This window comes from Plectropomus leopardus, chromosome 10 (assembly GCF_026936395.1).
Source record: "Plectropomus leopardus strain MGB_pleo_1.0 chromosome 10, ASM2693639v1, whole genome shotgun sequence".
NCBI classification, from domain to species: Eukaryota; Metazoa; Chordata; class Actinopteri; order Perciformes; family Serranidae; genus Plectropomus; species Plectropomus leopardus.
This window is the reverse complement of record NC_142185.1, coordinates 17,680,348-17,698,134: the sequence shown is the minus strand read 5'-3', so window position 1 is coordinate 17,698,134 and position 17,787 is coordinate 17,680,348. Positions and strand designations below refer to the sequence as shown.

At 38.7% G+C, this 17,787-nt stretch overlaps 1 protein-coding gene across 4 annotated transcripts in view; it reads right to left on the bottom strand.

Annotated features, from left to right (window-relative positions):
• Window positions 1–17,787, bottom strand: part of galnt13 (polypeptide N-acetylgalactosaminyltransferase 13) — a 48,703-nt gene that overhangs the window by 20,929 nt on the left and 9,987 nt on the right. For all 4 annotated transcript variants that reach the window (XM_088083188.1, XM_088083187.1, XM_042495121.2 and 1 more), the window contains exons 3-7: window positions 9,280–9,448; window positions 5,290–5,456; window positions 4,810–5,017; window positions 1,487–1,657; window positions 662–779 (exon numbers count right to left, since the gene is read on the bottom strand). In XM_088083188.1, the coding sequence (XP_087939314.1) occupies window positions 662–779; window positions 1,487–1,657; window positions 4,810–5,017; window positions 5,290–5,456; window positions 9,280–9,448 (833 nt within the window). The remainder of the gene's footprint in view (window positions 1–661; window positions 780–1,486; window positions 1,658–4,809; window positions 5,018–5,289; window positions 5,457–9,279; window positions 9,449–17,787) is intronic.

The following is a 17,787-nucleotide window of genomic DNA, read 5'->3' as shown; positions in this document are numbered from 1 at the left end:
GTGTGAGCAGTTTCACGTAGGATCTATTTTCTTACTACCAAACTACTCTCTCCAAAACATTGAAGGAAGCGTGTATCGACTCATTAAGGAGAGGCTCATGACAGCAGGAGATATATACAGTAATATTATCCTCCTCGACTGAGCTGTCACCTTAGCTTGCTCAGTAGTGCTACGTGAGCTAGCAGTAGATGCATGCCTTCCTCTGTGGAGTAATATAGTTGGCGGGTGTAGGTCGGCAGAGAGAAAATAGTTCCTCCATGAAACTGCTCACAGCAACGTCTGTGGACTATCTTGAGTTACTGGGTCATGATTTCTGTAAATTGCTGTGAAGTTTTTCAAATGTGTTTCTTTCTGCGCTTTGAGCACCACAAGTTGAGTGCCATCTAGTTCAATTATATTAGAGAGAAGGCAGATATCTCTACGGTGGATATCTCCAAAACTCGGCAACTTGATAAATAGCACTACAGTGAAGAGGGAAAAACATGTAATTTTGATTTTGGGGTGAACCCTCCCTTTTAGTGGAAGAGACATGATTCAAGAAAAAAATGCTTGTGAGGGAAACTTGGATACAATAAAGGGAGCTGGCATGTACCCGCTGACATCAACGCACTCTGGTGACATGATAACATTGAGGTAGTTTCCCTCATAAACTGTCACTCACTCGAAAAGACATTTCCAGGTTCTCTCCGCCCCAGATATCCATCCCTGGATCGTAGCTTCCTATTTCTTCAAAGTATGCTTTGTCTATAGAGAATAATCCTCCTGCCATGGTGGGAGTCCTGCGAGTAAAGAAAAAGAAATAATGCATCTATTCGTGCTGTATTTCTAAGTACCTTGGTGTAACTCTGAGGAACGTTCAGATTTTAATAAAAGACCAATTTGTTTGACAATTTGAAACAAAGCCTTGGAGGGGTAATTACTTTTATCTTTTAATTCTTTCTATGTTAAAGTCGGCCCTTAATTAAGGATATTGTTTGTTGCTGGGAGTGATTTGCATACAGATGACAAATTGTGCCTAGCTCTGTGTACCCCCCCCAAAAAAAGGCAACTGTCAGCAGAGTTTTTGTTTTTCTATTTTTAAAATAAATGAGCTCACACAGACTTGGACCTCAACAGAGCACAATCACAACTATTAGGATGCTATTTCGGCAGTTGCTTGCACAGTGGGATACACAGAGGAAAAAAGATCTATTTCTATCTACAGGATAAAAATGGCACTTTTCATTTTGTGAAAAAATCTAACTATCCAAGCCTTCTCTGTAGCCTGCTGCCGTAACAGATAAACCCACTTTTGGCTCAGATGAGAAACTGAGAACTAACATCTGTTTGAACTTACAAAAAGTGTCTCTTTGCCTTTTCTGTGTAATTTGACCTCCTCTCTCTTAATTCTTAATCAAAAGACACTGCACAAGTGGAAAGTCAGTCACACATTCCCCTGGAAAATGATCTAGATTTAGCTTCAAAGGAGGATTTTTTCTTTGTGTACCTGACAGGAAGTGTTCTGTCTCCCTTGCGTCGGTCCATCTCCCGCTGAGGGACAGGGTACCAACGGAAATTCAGCTTCCAGTTGAAGCCACCGTAGGTCATATCTGAGCCTGCCATGTATTCAAAGGTCTCATCGCTGATGACATCAATGATAGGGCACACCACTGCTGTCCTGAAAGACACAAAAATATACAGTATAAAGTTCAATGCCAAAATTAATTACTGCTATTCTGTTGCTAGGGCATAAGTTTTCTTCCTGTTTACTTCCTGTCAGCTTTCAAGGAAACTAAAAAGACGGAAGGGTCATTATGTCAGTGACAGCATTTGAACTTGCACTGGAGTCAGACTTTGGTGCAACTTCTTTTGAAGTTAATGGGGCAGGCATAACAAGTCCCACTATAACCATCATATCTGTGCTGATTCATCTTTGACTGAAAAATGCTTTTACTAAAAGACACAAACTACCTCTTGTTGACTTATGTTTTTATCTATGAGCATTTTCTTGTTATTGGTTTCCAAACAGATCATAGCTCTGTCTGAAGCCCATTTAGTCCAATATAGCTTATGTTAAGTTATGATCCATGACCAAACGGGGTAGGTCTGTTATCGCTGAACAGACTGCAATCATAACCAGATGGCTCTGATTATTATTTTGGCTGGGCTCAAGAGTTAGGTAAATATCTGCCAAACTGGGACTTGAACATATGCTACAACGCCTTGCAGTTTGCCTCAGTGATTTACATTTGTACTAACGTTAGTCATCTGATGTTAGAAATGAAGACTTTACGTCTATGTTCTTTGTCAGCGTCTGAGTTAACAAACATTCCAACAGGAAATAGAAAGGGTTTTTATATTTTTAAGTTTGAAATGGTCTATAGTAAATGCTGCCCTGCTAACGATTCTAAAAATATAATACACATGATAAAAAATGGATATTTTCTGTGGTTTCTACCCCACAGCTTATATAAAAGAGCATGTACACTCTGAATCAGGGCAAATTAGATAGTGGTTGAAAGCCAAGTGTTGATCACACCAGGCCTGCAACTAGTCATTATTTATAGTATTGCTTCATCTGTATATTTTTCATTGATCATAATGGAGAGAAAAGTTGGACGGTTTTCAAATAGTTGGATGTCCACTTGTTTTAAGTGCTGAAATGAAACAATAAAAATGAATAGTCAATAAACAGCAGAAAATAGCCATCGCAAGTTCTGAGATGAGGCATCTTCAAATGTCTTGTTTCACATGGCAACAGGCCAAAACACAAAGATATTCAAATTACAACCATATTTAACCAAGATAAGCAGCACATCCTCACATCCCAGAGTCCAGAACCAGCAAATATTATGCATTTTTAGTTGATTAATGAATCCATTATCAAAATTGTTGCATGTCCAGTGTGTAGGATTTGAGGGCATCTATTGGTAGAACTGGCATATAATATTCATAACTATGTTTTCATTAGTTTATAATCACTTAAAAAAAAGAACCGTTTTAATTTTGTTACCTTAAATGGAGCCGTTTATATCTACATACCTAGTGGGTCCTCTTCCACGGTGCCTGCCATGTTGTTTCTACAGTAGCCCAGAAAAGACAAACCAAACTCTAGATAGGGCCATTCACATTTTCATGTCAGCCATCGTAGTTCGCCTTCATTCAAGACACACAGGGTAAGTTTCAGTTCTGCAACCTCACTGCTGAACAAACTAAGTCCTACACACTGGACCTTTGACCTTTTGCTTGACTAATCGGTTTATCGACTACTTTTTCTCAGGGCTAGACACCACGTCTTTACTTACTGAAACTCACCATTAGTTCAGTTAAGAAGACTTTGTACTTCATTCATTCACAGTTCTCTATCTCCTCCCACTTCTCCAAATAAGCTGATTATCAGCATTCGCTCTCCCAATCAACCAATTAAATTTTGCCAGTCTCTATCAACCAATCATGACGCTTCTGTCAAACTTTAAATCTGTTCTTAAATCTGCCTTCCTCCACTACATTCGCCTCAACTCCTCCTCTGACACCAAAAAGATGTAGCAGGATTTATGGTCAACTTTAATTTCATTTCAAATGACAATAAATCTACCTTGTACCTTGTATTGAATTTCAGTGTAACTGTATCATGATAACATAATAACATAATGCACTGTATAGTTACAACCTTGCAAAATAAGTTTGGGGATTTCATTATCTGATGGAACGCACACAGTGAAATACATTCATTTGCATTTTGAGCACATTTCCTGCTAGAATATCTCAGAACAACAAAATCTAACTGTGTCGGCCCTTCTTTGAAACCAAAACAACTTGTATTATCAATCATGTGATCTTGCAGTTAATGTACTTTCTGCACCATCTCATCAGTCTGCAGCCATCCTTGTAGACATCAATACATCTGCAGCAGCATTCACTAAAAGTGTAATGGCTCTGTGATATAATATTCTGAGTAATATGATACTGATTTCTTCCCTGAGGGAAAATGAATGTGTCTGACCTCAAATATGAGATGGATCGCTGGAGAATCGTTATCAATCCATCCATCCATTCATGTCACTCTCACACACACTGTAGTTACACCCTCTGTGTTTTTTTTTTTAACAACAGAAAGAAACAAAAGCTTCATTGTCTGAAATATAACAGAAATCAAATAAACTCATTGTCTCTTTGAATTAAAGCGAGACACCCCAGGTAAAAACAGTTTTTCCATGCACTGGTCAATTTACACATCTTCTTTCATACAAGTGGAAAAAAACTTCCAAAATACACATTTAGGTTTTAATTTTAGTTGAGATTTCTTTTCTGGAAATGTATGCATAGTGTATAATTAACCAAATAATGCCACATTTGTACATTTGCACTGAGCTCAAGTTGACTGATTCAGTTTCTTATCAGGCAACATCCTCTTTGTAAAAACCTTTGACTATAATATGTAAAAAAGTGAAACAAGAATTTGTGCCTTAACGTGTCCTTTTCCACTTTAATCTTGACTATACCAGCGTCTACTAGCCCCAGCTTTAGCACAGTTAACACAAAGACAAACTACAGTCATAAGAGCTAGCTTTTCCTCTGAGGCAGAAGCAAACTATGCAAAATGATTATCTTCTCCTGTCAGCAGTGTATTCATAACTGATAGTTTGCTGTCCCATCAATATTAAGATCAAGCTTTGGCTCAAGCACCCAATGATGCAACTGAAGTGAAATGTGATAATGCCAGTGTTATTTAAGCATGTTTCAGGTCAAAGATTTAAGTTATTGACAATGAGAATACCATGAGCACCATAGCAACTTGAAACATTCAGTGTGGTCCATTTGGGCTCCCACCTGTCCTCCTTGATGCGTGCCAGCAGGGGCTCCAGCCAGCCGACAGTACACTCGCAGTGAGCGTCCAGGAAGGTGATGACCTGACCTTTGGTGGCGGCTGCCCCCCTCAACCGGGCTCTTATTAGACCTGAACGCTGCTCCATCCTCAGGATCCTCACTGGCACCTCCAGAGTCCTTACGTAGTTCTCCAGCTTCTTCTTCAGGAAGTCTGTGACAAAACAACAGACTTTTCAGCAAAGGTGTAGCAGCAGAGTGATCTTGTCAGTCTAGTCATCAGTCAAAAACAACTTAAAGGATTAATTGATTGTTGTTTTTCGAACAGAAACGCCCAAACTGTTTTTAATACTTAGTGCTAATAACCAAAGCAATAACAGGTGTTTGGCAGGTATTGCTTGTTTTTTTGCACAGTCGTTATTTTAAAGAAAAACTTTACCCACACATTGAATTTTTGAAGAAAATGGTAAACAGCGAACTACAAACCTCGCTCGCTGGCATCATCGACTAACACAATCTCCACCAGCAAGTGTCTGGGAGAGCGGTTGATGACACTGTGAACTGTTCGCAGCAGGGTGCTCCACGCCTCGTTGTGAAACACAATGACGATGCTGGTGTTTGGTAGGTCATCTGGATACAGCTTGGTCTTACAGCTGATGGAGCAACATTAAAACAAAATGAGGTCAGTAAAGTGGAACTGAAGGGAAAGTTAAACAATGGTTGAGTCTCACTGAGCTACGAATATAAGGAAAGCCAATAATATAAAGCCACATCTACGTATAAGCTCTCACGACAGGTTTCATATCAACTCTATGAGTGTGAGCAGTTCAGTGATTTCACTTTCTCTGATTATTTCATTTCAGAAATTTCCAGATGACTGTAGAGGCAAAAAAAATTTTTTAAAAAATTAAGATAGGAGAAAAATCCCAAAAATAAACATAATATTGCAAAACGAAGGGGTTATTTTTTAAGTCATGACAACAGTACAACAGCAGGTATTGTCAGGAACTACCACAGAAGCAGTTTTGTGCACTGTCAGGTGTTTATATGTCTGTCAGACTGTCTGCAAAGAGTTTGTCACTACAATAGCATCCCACAGTGCAAGCAGTCACAAACCTTTTTTTTCCAGGTAGATAAGAAGAAAATCAAGGCAAAGTTCTAAGATGGGCGAAGTCCAAGCAAGGAGGCCCGAATTAAGGAAGGGGCCATTGACTCCCACACTTTAAGCCCCACTTATTTTAAGTGGCAGATGGCTGTAGACCAAATTCCAACGTTTATTTACAAAAACTTACAGGTAGAAACCCTCTGCGTCACATACATAAAATTAAACGGCAGTGAGCAAACACTGCCTCACTTGGTTAGTTTCTAGCCACCTAAAAAAAAGGCCAACCGAAAGTATCTTTTACATTTTATGTGTACACTATATTTAGAATATTGTCTACCTTTCTCTCAACGTACGACAGCCTTTTCTAACAGGGAATCAAAGCTGTGATATCAAAGCCACAACACTCAATTCACCAAAACAGTGCCTTTGCTTAGCAGAACACTGGAGTTGCTGGTCTACAGCAGCCTCTGTTGGGTAGTGTTAAGGTAAAGCAGAGAAAATATTCAAAAATGAATGACAAAAGAAATCTAAAAGTTTGCCAGTTTTATGTAGCTCCACATCTAAATTAATTGCGAGTTGTCTACACATAAGTGACTGTTGTTGTTGCAACGTCACAGTGATTCTGTCTGTACAGCAGCTGCCGTGATCCGATAGACCATTTAAAACTCGATAAAGATAAACACTCTGAATGGGTCCCTTTGTATTTCCTGGTGGAAATGTTTTGAAGTGTATGTCTGACAGGAAGTAAACACAGACCAAACTGTTACCAAACAATGCAGCTCCGATTAAACAGTAAATCACAAGATGGTCTGAAATTCAAATTATTTAGTCAGCTGTACTCATGTAATGAGCCTTTCAATTTCTTTACCACTTACATTTTGTTACAATAACACTTTACTTTCACTATAACCCAAGCTCATATTGAGTCGTTGTTAAATATAGGAAACCAATTAAATTACTTAGATTTTGGAAAACCACACATTTGCTGTTTAGAGCTTCTCAAGTGTGTAATATTTTTAACTGAGTATTTAACTGTAAATGATTAATTAATTCTACAAAAATACAAAATCATTAGTAGCAGCTAAACTAAATCATGACTAATATCTGAACATAACTATTTGTATCCTTATACCTAAGCCTAAAACATTCATGGCCTAGATAACGCAGTCACAGTGGTTCTCTACGCCTCCAGCTCATTATATTGTGTAAAAAGTGTCGGAAAAGAGAATCTGAGTGTATCCCGCTGCTATCCAATGCTGCCATCAGTGCAGAAACACTGTCACACGAGATTCACTGACAAATACCTCGGAAGAAGGTAAAAAAAGCAGAACCACCGCTGACAGCCACGTCAGCACGTCCTCAGCTTGATGTGCTGTCTGTCAAACCCAAAGAGTGAAAAGTGGCAAAGTCGGGATGGCCCCGTCATGGCTGAAGTTAAATAAAGAATGAGCTGCATTACAGGAGAGGAAGAGGTGGACGGCCGGGGCAGGAGGAGGGGCAGTGGGAGGTGACGGAGGGTGAAAGAAGCCAGTGGAGCAGACAGCATAGCTACCTAAGTCCTGTCTATTCAAAGTGGCAGCACTGACTGACATAACTAGGCCAGAAGGTTGCCTTCAAGACAAAATTTTATTGCCGTTCAGAAGCAACAACTGGCAATTCTGCATAGCTCTGGATAATTTTTACCACACAGTTGGAGAAATTTTGCACAGCTAAGCTGTGTTCTGTGATAAAGCTGCTGTAATATTTATATTGAGAGAAGGATGGAGGCATAATGGACAGAAAAGCTGTTGCAATCGGCTGAATGTTCACTTCTCCTCAGTAATATAGGTCTTCTTTTGCACTGTGCAGGCAAAACTTCTCTTTATATCTGCATTTCCTCATTGTAAAAAGTCTCAGAGTTGGCGTTTTCTCCGTATAGGCAAGAATAGCATAATAACTGTAGAACGTAGGTGTGAATAAAAACATTCCTGTGGCCTATTTCTCATGGTGTATCTGACTGGCAGAGCCTTTGGCATCCACTTAATGAAAGTGCTTTGGAGAACTCGTGTTCAGTTGGAATATTTAAACATGAATCACTTGGATAATGTCTCCACAAGAAGCGAATGCTGGTGCATATCAGCAGCCTGAGACGAATGTGCTCATGTTTCACACAAATTGCTCCTTGCATTTTCATTAAGTGCTCAAGTGGATCTTGAGTGACAGTAAACAAAACCCCTCTCTCATTCAAATGTCGAGCCTAACGTACACATTTCAGGGATCTGATGGATTCTGCGTTGAAAAAGCACAATTAGCGATGTCTTTTCACATTAGATAAAGTTAATAAGACCCATAAAATTCGAATGGACAGTTTAAAAATTACTTTGCTTTGATAGTTTTGAGCATTTTGTCTGCATCACTGTCTGCAACCCTGTTGAGACTCTTTTGACAAGCATATGATTCCCTGCTGCCTTGCTGAGAAACATTTTATACAAGTCTGCACACATTAAATGGATGCTTTGCTGAATTCAAGCAGCCTTGTATCGTAATAATGTTGACAGTATATCTAAATACACTGCCCTCCATCTTACCAGAACCCAGATCCTCCTGCTCATCTCCCAGATCAAAATTTTCAGTGGCTATCGGGCTGTCGCTCAAACTACAGATTGTACTTCCCCATTTTCTCGGACACAAAGAGTACACTGTAAAAGCGGATTGATAGAGAATGCAGACCAAACTGTAAAATTAGGCAGTGCTGATCAAATATAAACCAAGATTCTGTTATTGTATTGCCTAATTCCCAACCTAAAATGTCTTTATCAATTAATTATCAATTAAACTCTATTAATCAGAGAGTTTATGAACAGGAATTGGGCACCAGACTGTTTATATTATAAAAACAGATACTGCAAACATGCATTTATTTGTGGCGACCACATCATCATCCACTGCCACATATACATTTTCAAGTTTTGGAGCAGCGTCTTTCTACCACTTGAGCAAAAGTGAATCCAACAGTCCTTTCTCTTAGTTTTCTCGGGTCATGTTGCACCAATGTCAAAAGTATTTCCATCTATCTAATGCACACAGGCCTGTTTCATGGAAAGACCATCTTTACAGCAGTGAAATAGTTCTTTAAGGAGAGAAATCCTAAGAAATGAAGAGGAAAAAAGTTAAAAGTATCAGCCGAAATGTTGGCTCTTTGATAACGAAACCACAGTGTCCTGCAATGTGTGATGGGTATCAAAGATTCCAAAGTTTGCAGGCAGCAGAGGAGCAGGGTGAGGACTGTGCACTGCTGGTCGGTTGAAAAGCGGATGCATGTGCGAGTAGGTGTTAAAGGGTCCGTAGTGTGATTCACAGCATGCATCTGGAAGACATCCAAGCTTACTCACCCATCCAACCGTACGTCCGGCAGACTCCTGTTGAGTGCGATCATGTCGCTGGCCATCAGATTGAACTGGTTAATCTTAAAGAGCTCTTTCATTTTCTCCTGGTCGTCCTTGGGGATGTTCACTGCCTTTCCCATCTCCCCAGGACCCTCATGGCTCCGAGATATCACCGCTGTAACATAGCAGAGGCAAAACAGACAAGGAAATCAAACCTCCTTTATGTTTTATTCTCACTAAGGAGCTTAAAAGTTAATGTCAAACTGCACTGTAAAATAAATCACTTTGTATAGACAGTCTATCCTTAATTAGGAAACACTATAAGAAGAACTACTATGGTATATGAGCCTACTAAATTACAAACTCCACATTTCCTCTTTAAACGGGGCTGAGAGTAATGAGTGCTGACTGACCTCCCTGACCCCAGTCTGTTGGCTGTGTGCCCTGTTCTAACCAGCGAAGAGGAAAAAAAAAGTTGGTGGTTTTTCAAAAACTCAAAGTAAGAGTGCAAAAGTTGAATAAATTTGTGATAAATTTAGTGCTGTTCTGACTGCAAATAAAGCTTCAGTGCCGGATCTACTTAATACATTAATGGTAGAAATGTACGTTTTTGATCATTTATATCTATATATAATAGGGCTGCACGAATAATAGATGTACTTGACAAAGAGTTGACCGAATTAGTTGCCAACTTACTAAAAAGATCCCATCACTCCAGTTCTGAGGTCTTTACATCACCTTCCCGTCTCTCAGAGAATCACTTTCAAAAGACTACCACGGGTTTATAAAACAGTGAATGGCTTACAGCCAAAATACATTTCTGACCTTCTGCTACACTATGAACCACCGAGATCTCTCAGGTCGTCTAGGACAGGTCTGCTTTGTGTCCCCAGAGACAAAACTAAACATGGAGAAGCAGCATTTAGTTTTTATGCACCACATATCTGGAACAGTCTCCAAGAAAACTGCAGTTCTGCTGCAACTCTCAGTTCTTTTCAATCGAGGCTGAAAACTTCAAACGATGCATCATTCATGGCAATGTTTAACGTTACGGCTGCAGAATGCGTTGCTGCTGTGGGTGGTGAGTGCACTGCACACTCTAGTTTGAGTTGCATGGTTGATAATTGATCAATCCATGCAATCAGAGCTAATCAGATCAGATTGATGGAGTAGAGGAGCAGCTGCTGCGGAGGCGAGTGTAAACAAATTCTTAAATCAAGGACAATGAACAGTTTAGTTTTACTTCAGTAGCTCATGGCATTCTGCTGCATTATCCGTGCCCAGAGTAGTAATGGCGATTGTTAATTTCTATTGATATTGTTACCATTATCTCCTATAAGATCTAAATTAATCGAAACCACCATCAGTACTTTTCTATTGTTTAGTGGAAAGAGGTGACAATATGTTTTTAACAGAAAATGTGTGGTGCCAGATGCTGATATCATAAATAAATGAATGTGTGGGAATCCCTGACAGAGAATTTGAATCTTTGTAAATTGCACAAAAATCTGCAACTCCTGTCTACGCCTTTGTGCCCAAAACAGCCCTAATTATTAAAAAAACATTCAGTTGCTATAGCAACCTGTTAAGTCCATGATGACAGGACTTGATTTCAGTAGAAAACTCCTCTGTGTCAGCAGAATATTAAGTGCATGCATAAAATAACCTCAAGCTAAATCTACAAGCTGATAGCTTAATGAGAGCAATTAATTAACTGTAAGTCAGCAAATCAATCATTCTATTTGTCACATAATCATTTAAAATCATTAAAAAAAACATAACTCAAGCATTTTCCAAAATAGTTAAAAGTTCAATTTCAATACTATTTGGAAAAAATAGTTGTTAGTTGCAGCCTTGATATATAATCTGCTGCTCTGAGAAAAAAGTGGGTCTTTTTTATAATCTACATTGATCCATTGCAGGAATGAACTACAGATAAATTCGGAGAGATCCCTCTTGTATTTAAGCATTGGGCAGGGTTTATTATCTGGCTGAGGAGAGTGCGGCAAAGCATGCTAGTTCTATCTCTGTACACTCTGTAAAGTGTAATTTTCTTCACTGGCAAAAAGCCAGAGCATAGATGCAATTTTCCAGATCAATGTGCATGCTCCAAACTCGTGTGTTCAAAAAGCAAATCATTTACTGGCAGCAGTGTCCTGTATACAGGGTGTGAACATATGAACAGCATGTCGAATTCTCCTCAGTGACTCTTAATAACACCGCACTTACAGACGATGTGATGGCATTCTCACCTGCACTGTTAAAGGTTCCTCACACATCAGTGAATGTGGTGACATAGTGTCAGACATATAATACATACTTCTGCTTAAGCTCGCTCCTGGATGCTGCAGCTCGGGCTGACTGATTCAGCACTGCACAGTCTGGCAGCTATATTTAATTTTAATTTAATCTATTAGGAGGTCTTAAATTCAGAGATTTAGGGGAACGTATTAATAGATGAAAAAGTGGCATGGCAAAATCCTTCCTAGAGTTACTACTAGTCTTCTTCGCTATATGAGGCTAATGTCAAAAGCGTGCAAAACATCAACACTGCTGTCGTTGGCGTTGCTGCACAGAGCCAGCTCCCTTCACCAAAGGTAAACAGCCTCCCACGGATTTATGACCGTGTTCTCTTTAATAATCTCTCAGAGCAGAGGCAGTGATTTCCATGAAAGGGGGACACACATTTCACATTAGCAATACAGTCCCAGGTTGAGAGGATTCCCTACGACCCCTCATGGAGGCGTGCTGGCGTCTGCCGGATTGTTAACCTCCACTGATCCAGCTCTTTTGTTTATGGTGCTGCTGACACTCTCCATTTGGACACTGGCTTAAATCCGATGGACGCAGCTTGAGACCTGACCTGGATGACTGAACAAAGTGTCCATCAAACACATGCTCAGCCTCTCCAATCCATCCGTCTACAGCTACGGATACACAGGATATGAATATATGATGCATTTGTCTTCAACACAACATAAACAATGAATCCCATAGATTATATAGAAGGTGCAAAATTATTTATGCAGTATTCAAATCTGGGTGTTCAAGCAGATTACTGAATATTGTGTGGAACATAACTGAAAGAGCAGAATACTTTCTGAATTTTGTAGGAGAAAGTCCTCGGGCCTCGAAATAACAAGGCTAACTGTCAGTCCTACTCTACCAGTACATCTCTATCTCTTTGTTACAACTTTAATGTTACAAAGTATTGGACAAATTAATATTTTCTAAGCTTCACAGTTCACATTTAAAATAAATTGTGTCAAAATGAGCGTGACGTTTTCCATTTGTGTTGCAGTGCATCTCTGTCAAAACTGCAGAGGCTGCTGGAGCTTCTGTCATCTTATTGTTTATCTCTTTCACTCTTTATTTACGCCATCTGAAAGGCTCTTGGGATTGTCTGTCAACAGGCGGACTAATTTGGTCCAGGCTGAAATGCCTCAGCAACTGGTACATGGAGAAATGCCACGAAATTTTGTATAGACATTCATGGTTTCCTTAGGATTACGCCTACAGATTTCAATGATCCTCTGACTTTTCCTCTAGCGCCACCTTGAGGTTTTGGCATTTTTTGTGTTTATTTTAAACCTTGGCGACCTGGAATGACATCTTACTTGTGCTGCTTTCAGACGCCTTTCATAGGTATTTAAACTCTTGAACTCTGAGCAAACTGGTGCAATTTCTCTCAAAAAACATGAGAAAAAGGCAATGAGCAATTTGGTAATTAATATTTCACAAATTGCCAGAATTTTTACATTTTTTAAATCTAGAGAAACAGTATATTTAGAATGATCATAATTACATATTTAACGTATGTTACAGAATTATTATAATTTTTATGCACTTTTTTGTTTGCCTTGTTTTGCTGAGTTTTCAGAGGGTCAAAGGTCCAGTGTGCAGGATTTAGTGGCATCTAGTGGTAAGGTAAGGCACACTCCAACACACTGGAACTTCTCCTATGTGTCAACGGTACAGGAGAATCACAGTGGCTGACGCTTTATCACGAATGGCCCTGTCTAGAACCAGTGTTTGGTTTGTCGGTTCTGAGCTACTGTAGAAACAACATGATGGATTCTGCTAAAGAGGACCCACTTCGTATGCGTATAAATGGCTCATTCCAAGATAACAAAATCACAATTCTTAGTTTCAGGTGACTATAGACTAAAAAACACAGTTATCAGTATTATATTTAATTTCTGGCAATATATTCCCCCAAATCCTACACACTTTATATAGAAGAACTTTATTTGTCAATATACAGCAAGTATATGATGAAATTGCAAACTCCCTGTGGTGCACAATATGAATTAATAAACAAATAAAGAACTTAAAAATCAGTCACTAAGTAAACAAATAGTAAAACAGGCACAACAACAATAAAATGGTGCAATATGAAGGGGGCGGTGTGGTGGGTTGATGCAGCTCTGAATCAATCAGACATGATTGTCTAGCATAGCAGCAGACACTTGCCTTTGTTTAAAATAAAGTATTTATTATTTGTTATATTTATTTCATGTCACAGATGAAACAATGCAGCGAAGGGACACATCGAAGATCTTGACATTTTCAGCAACCTTTACATGCTGAGTTCCAGATGCTTCCGTCAAGGTGGAGGTTCAGTCTCCACAAAGGCAGCATGAATAGATACAGATTGTCCTTTGTTTCAGTCACTATTGTTTTTTTAGACAATCCATTACCCTGGATATCATGTCATTGTGTCTTCCTTTTTCTTTTTCCACAATTCATGGTGACGTCAAGTGTAAAAGATATGGCGCTTGTGCTGTGTTGTGCATAATTTTAAATATTCTATATATTTGTGCTGCACTACTATCTGTAATGCAAACTGCCCTTATCTTGAATCTGCCTGCAAGGAAGGATTTGTTTTAAGCCTGTCTGAGACTTGCTGAATAAGTGACATCTTCTGAATCACTTCGTAAAAGTTATCTGTTCAAAAAAACCTTTTATCAATTTTAGCACACTTCATTTTTAACATATGCCATTTTAATAGCATTGTTTTTTATTGTATTTTTTTCTTTTTATTTTATTTCTTCTTTCTTTTATTCTAATTGTAAGATTTGATATACCTCAGTGTGATTTTTAGGGCACTTAGCTGCCAAATTTGCTTACCTGCTTCATTGAAAGTATTTGTTATTGCTGGGGTTGCTGTTTCTTTGTTTTTCTTAAAATTTCCAGATTTATTTGCTTTAATCCTGCATTGTTTTAAATCTGGGACCAACCCTGTAACAGCACTTGGTAACTTTGTTTCAAAAGGGGCTGCATAAATAAAGTTGTATTAGTAATAATTTATATTATTAATATTATTAATATTATTGGGAGTAGTAGTAGTAGTAGTAAACTTCATTCATAACAATTTATTTTACAGAGTAATTGTATGCCAAATGTCAGCATATTTTTGCTGCATTAAGAAGACTGGAAATCTGCCTATTACAGCAAGTTTGAAATAATATATATGACCTAATTAACTTGATTTAGCTCCTTCATTATGACTGCAAATCATCATTTCTCAGCCTCAGCACCTTCAAAGTTCTCCATCTATGGCACAATACAAACATATTAAATAAAGTCTAGACACGTTTAAATAAATCAGGTTTTGCTTAGCAACACACAGATCAGAGGAGTCTCAGGAAACAAACTCTCTGTGGTATCCCCAAGCCCGACACACTCACACTCTCCCCCTGACACAGAGCATTCATTATAAAAGATGACCACAATCATCTGGGAAGAAAACAGTGGCTCTGTCTGTCCTTGGGTCAGTCAGTCTAATTCAATGTCCCTGCCTGCAGCTTTATCTCAAACAATTACAGTGAAAAGGTTCCCCTCTTGCTCACAGGTAATGGGTCTTTGGAGACACGATCACTCACATTTCAGTGCTCAACAAAAATAAAGTGCCACATGTCTTTCTGTCACCCTGTCCGATATATGACTGATGAGCTCATAATTATGACAAAGTAGCAATACATGTGCACCTCCACACTCTCCAAACAACATTTGCCACATATGCTTCATGTTAGCCTCCTCTATGTCATTATTGAAATGTCTTGTGAGAGCTCGGCTGCACTCTTTGATCCAGTCCTCTTGTCAAGGTGGACTCAGACACTAATCTGCATGCAGATTGTCTCCTCGCTCTTTTTATTCTCATTTACTTTGTAGGAAAAGGTCTGTGTAGTGGTGCACAGTTGGAGGCTCTATCACAAGCTTGATCCATTTCCTTCCTCCGTACTTTTTACCTCTGCTGCTCCGCTCTGCTTTCTTCCATGCGAGTCTGACCCAGCTGGCATTGCATTATATATCAGAGAAGCTCCTGTTGAACAAAAAAACGCAGCGGGCTGGGAACAAAACGCCCTGCAGTGTACGACTATGCTGCTCTGATGTGCACCTCAGCCTAACTGCAACATAATGTCTTTTCTACACCGAGTGAGGCGATGCTCACACAAAAAAACAAAGATTCAAGGCAATTAGGATGAGAAGTCTTGTATGACTTGAGTGTAATATCTGCAAAGGTATGAGTACCCGGAGGGGAGGTAAGTCTCTGAACAATAACTCACAGTAAAAATTATATTTTTGTCTTCAGAAAAACAGCTAAAAGCTTTCTGCAACCCAACCTGTGGTGTCATCTCATCTCAGCTCTCTGTGCCAATGCAAAAAAAAAATGAAACATTGTGGTATCTCATTCAAATTAATTATTAAATTAAATGCATTATTAAATTCAAATTAATAGCAAATCATACACAGTTAAATATAGCTATATGTTCTGCAAACAGAAAGAAATATGAATGAGAGAATCATTATTTCATGGTCATAAAAATTTGCAGTATTCCTGCCGTATATAAATACTTGATAAATAAAGGTGTTAGTTCACTGTTGTCAATTAATTTTAAGCTTCAGCACCTTTTAAGGAGTAATACTGCTGCTAAAGTCAAACTAAAACCCTGAAATATATCACGTTAAGGTTGAAAAATACTGTATGTCTATATGTAGTGTAACACTAAGCACAGATGCTGTGAAATGCACTATAATCCAGCACCAAACATCACTGTGTTGCATTTCCTTTTTCATAATATCATGTGTGACACATAGCTTTGCCTTGTGATGCTCAGCCTCTTTGAGGGGCTGACTGTGGTTACAAAACAGAGACTGAGCGCTATTCTTTATTCCGTGTGCATTTCAGTGATGCAGTGGTCTGGCTGTTGACACACTCCAATTCATAATGTTGAAAATGATGAAAATGTTAAATTCTATTTAGTCTCCATTTAGCAATCAACTTTTGTTCAATTGATCAGCTGATAGTCTTGTAACACTATTTTTTGTTTTAAATACAGAGGGACCGATTGTTGAAGCATTAAAGGGATCATTTGAATTGTTTGAAATGGGGTTGTATGAAGTTCTTGTCCATAGTCACATCAAAAATCAATATCAGTTTAAGTATATGCTATATTTACATATTCTCACAGCCTTATCCTGTTGTCAAACAGGCCTTTTACAATGGGGAACTGAATCAAAACAGAATCTTTTCTACGGTCTCTTGAAAGTCACAGACTTCTTTGATAAAACATGCACAAGCTGCTGCTCCACTACTGTCTTGAATGCTATTTGTTTGTGTTAATGTGTGATTTTTGGTGAATTTTAACTCAGCCTTTTAAAACCCCAAAGTCACACAATAACACAAACTAACCAATCAAGGTAACGTTAGCCCAGCAGCTCCAGTGTTCTGTGACATAAAATTATTGTTTTTTTTCCAATTGGGTCTGATGGGTTTTAAGAGAAAATAAATTGTGGCTTCTGTTCTCTTTGACACGGATCTGTCTGACAGCAAGGCAAAGCAGTTAAAATATTCTAAATATACTGATATTATTACTTATTTTGATTTATGGGAAGAGAGTTGAAATACATTTTCTTGATGCTTAGCTTTCACTGCAGTGCTCTTGTATGCTTCTCCAAACTGGGGGTGTGTGGACCGCCATCTATTATAGGTCGGTTGATCCAGTCCCACTTCAAAACATCTGAACTATCCCTTTCAGGGAGTAATTGTTATCATTAACAGTTATTTAACTGCGCTATTCACCACTGAAATGGCAAAACTGTGAAAAGTTACTACAGATGATTACCGGTGAAAGTCTCATTAATGTTTACAGGGGCTGAAGTCGTCTCAGGGTAAGTTTTTTATCCAACAACAGATGGCTGGTTCAGCCAAATTAAAAAATGCACATTCAAGTGAACGGAAAAAGAGCAGAAAGACAGACTTTTAAAAACATTCCTAAGCTTATTTAATAATTTAAATGAAAACTCCCCAACACCAAGAAGGATCAGCTAGAAAGTTTAGTGGGTGAGTTTCTCTAAAGCTGTGTCTGTATTAGAGGGACACTGCACTGATTGAAAACTTTGGATTACAGCTTTTGTGACTCTGTAGAGGGCTTTCTCAGGGGAGAGAAAATAACAATGATAATGTCGAGGGTTATCTCAGACTGAGATGGAAAAGAAACAAAAAGCTTT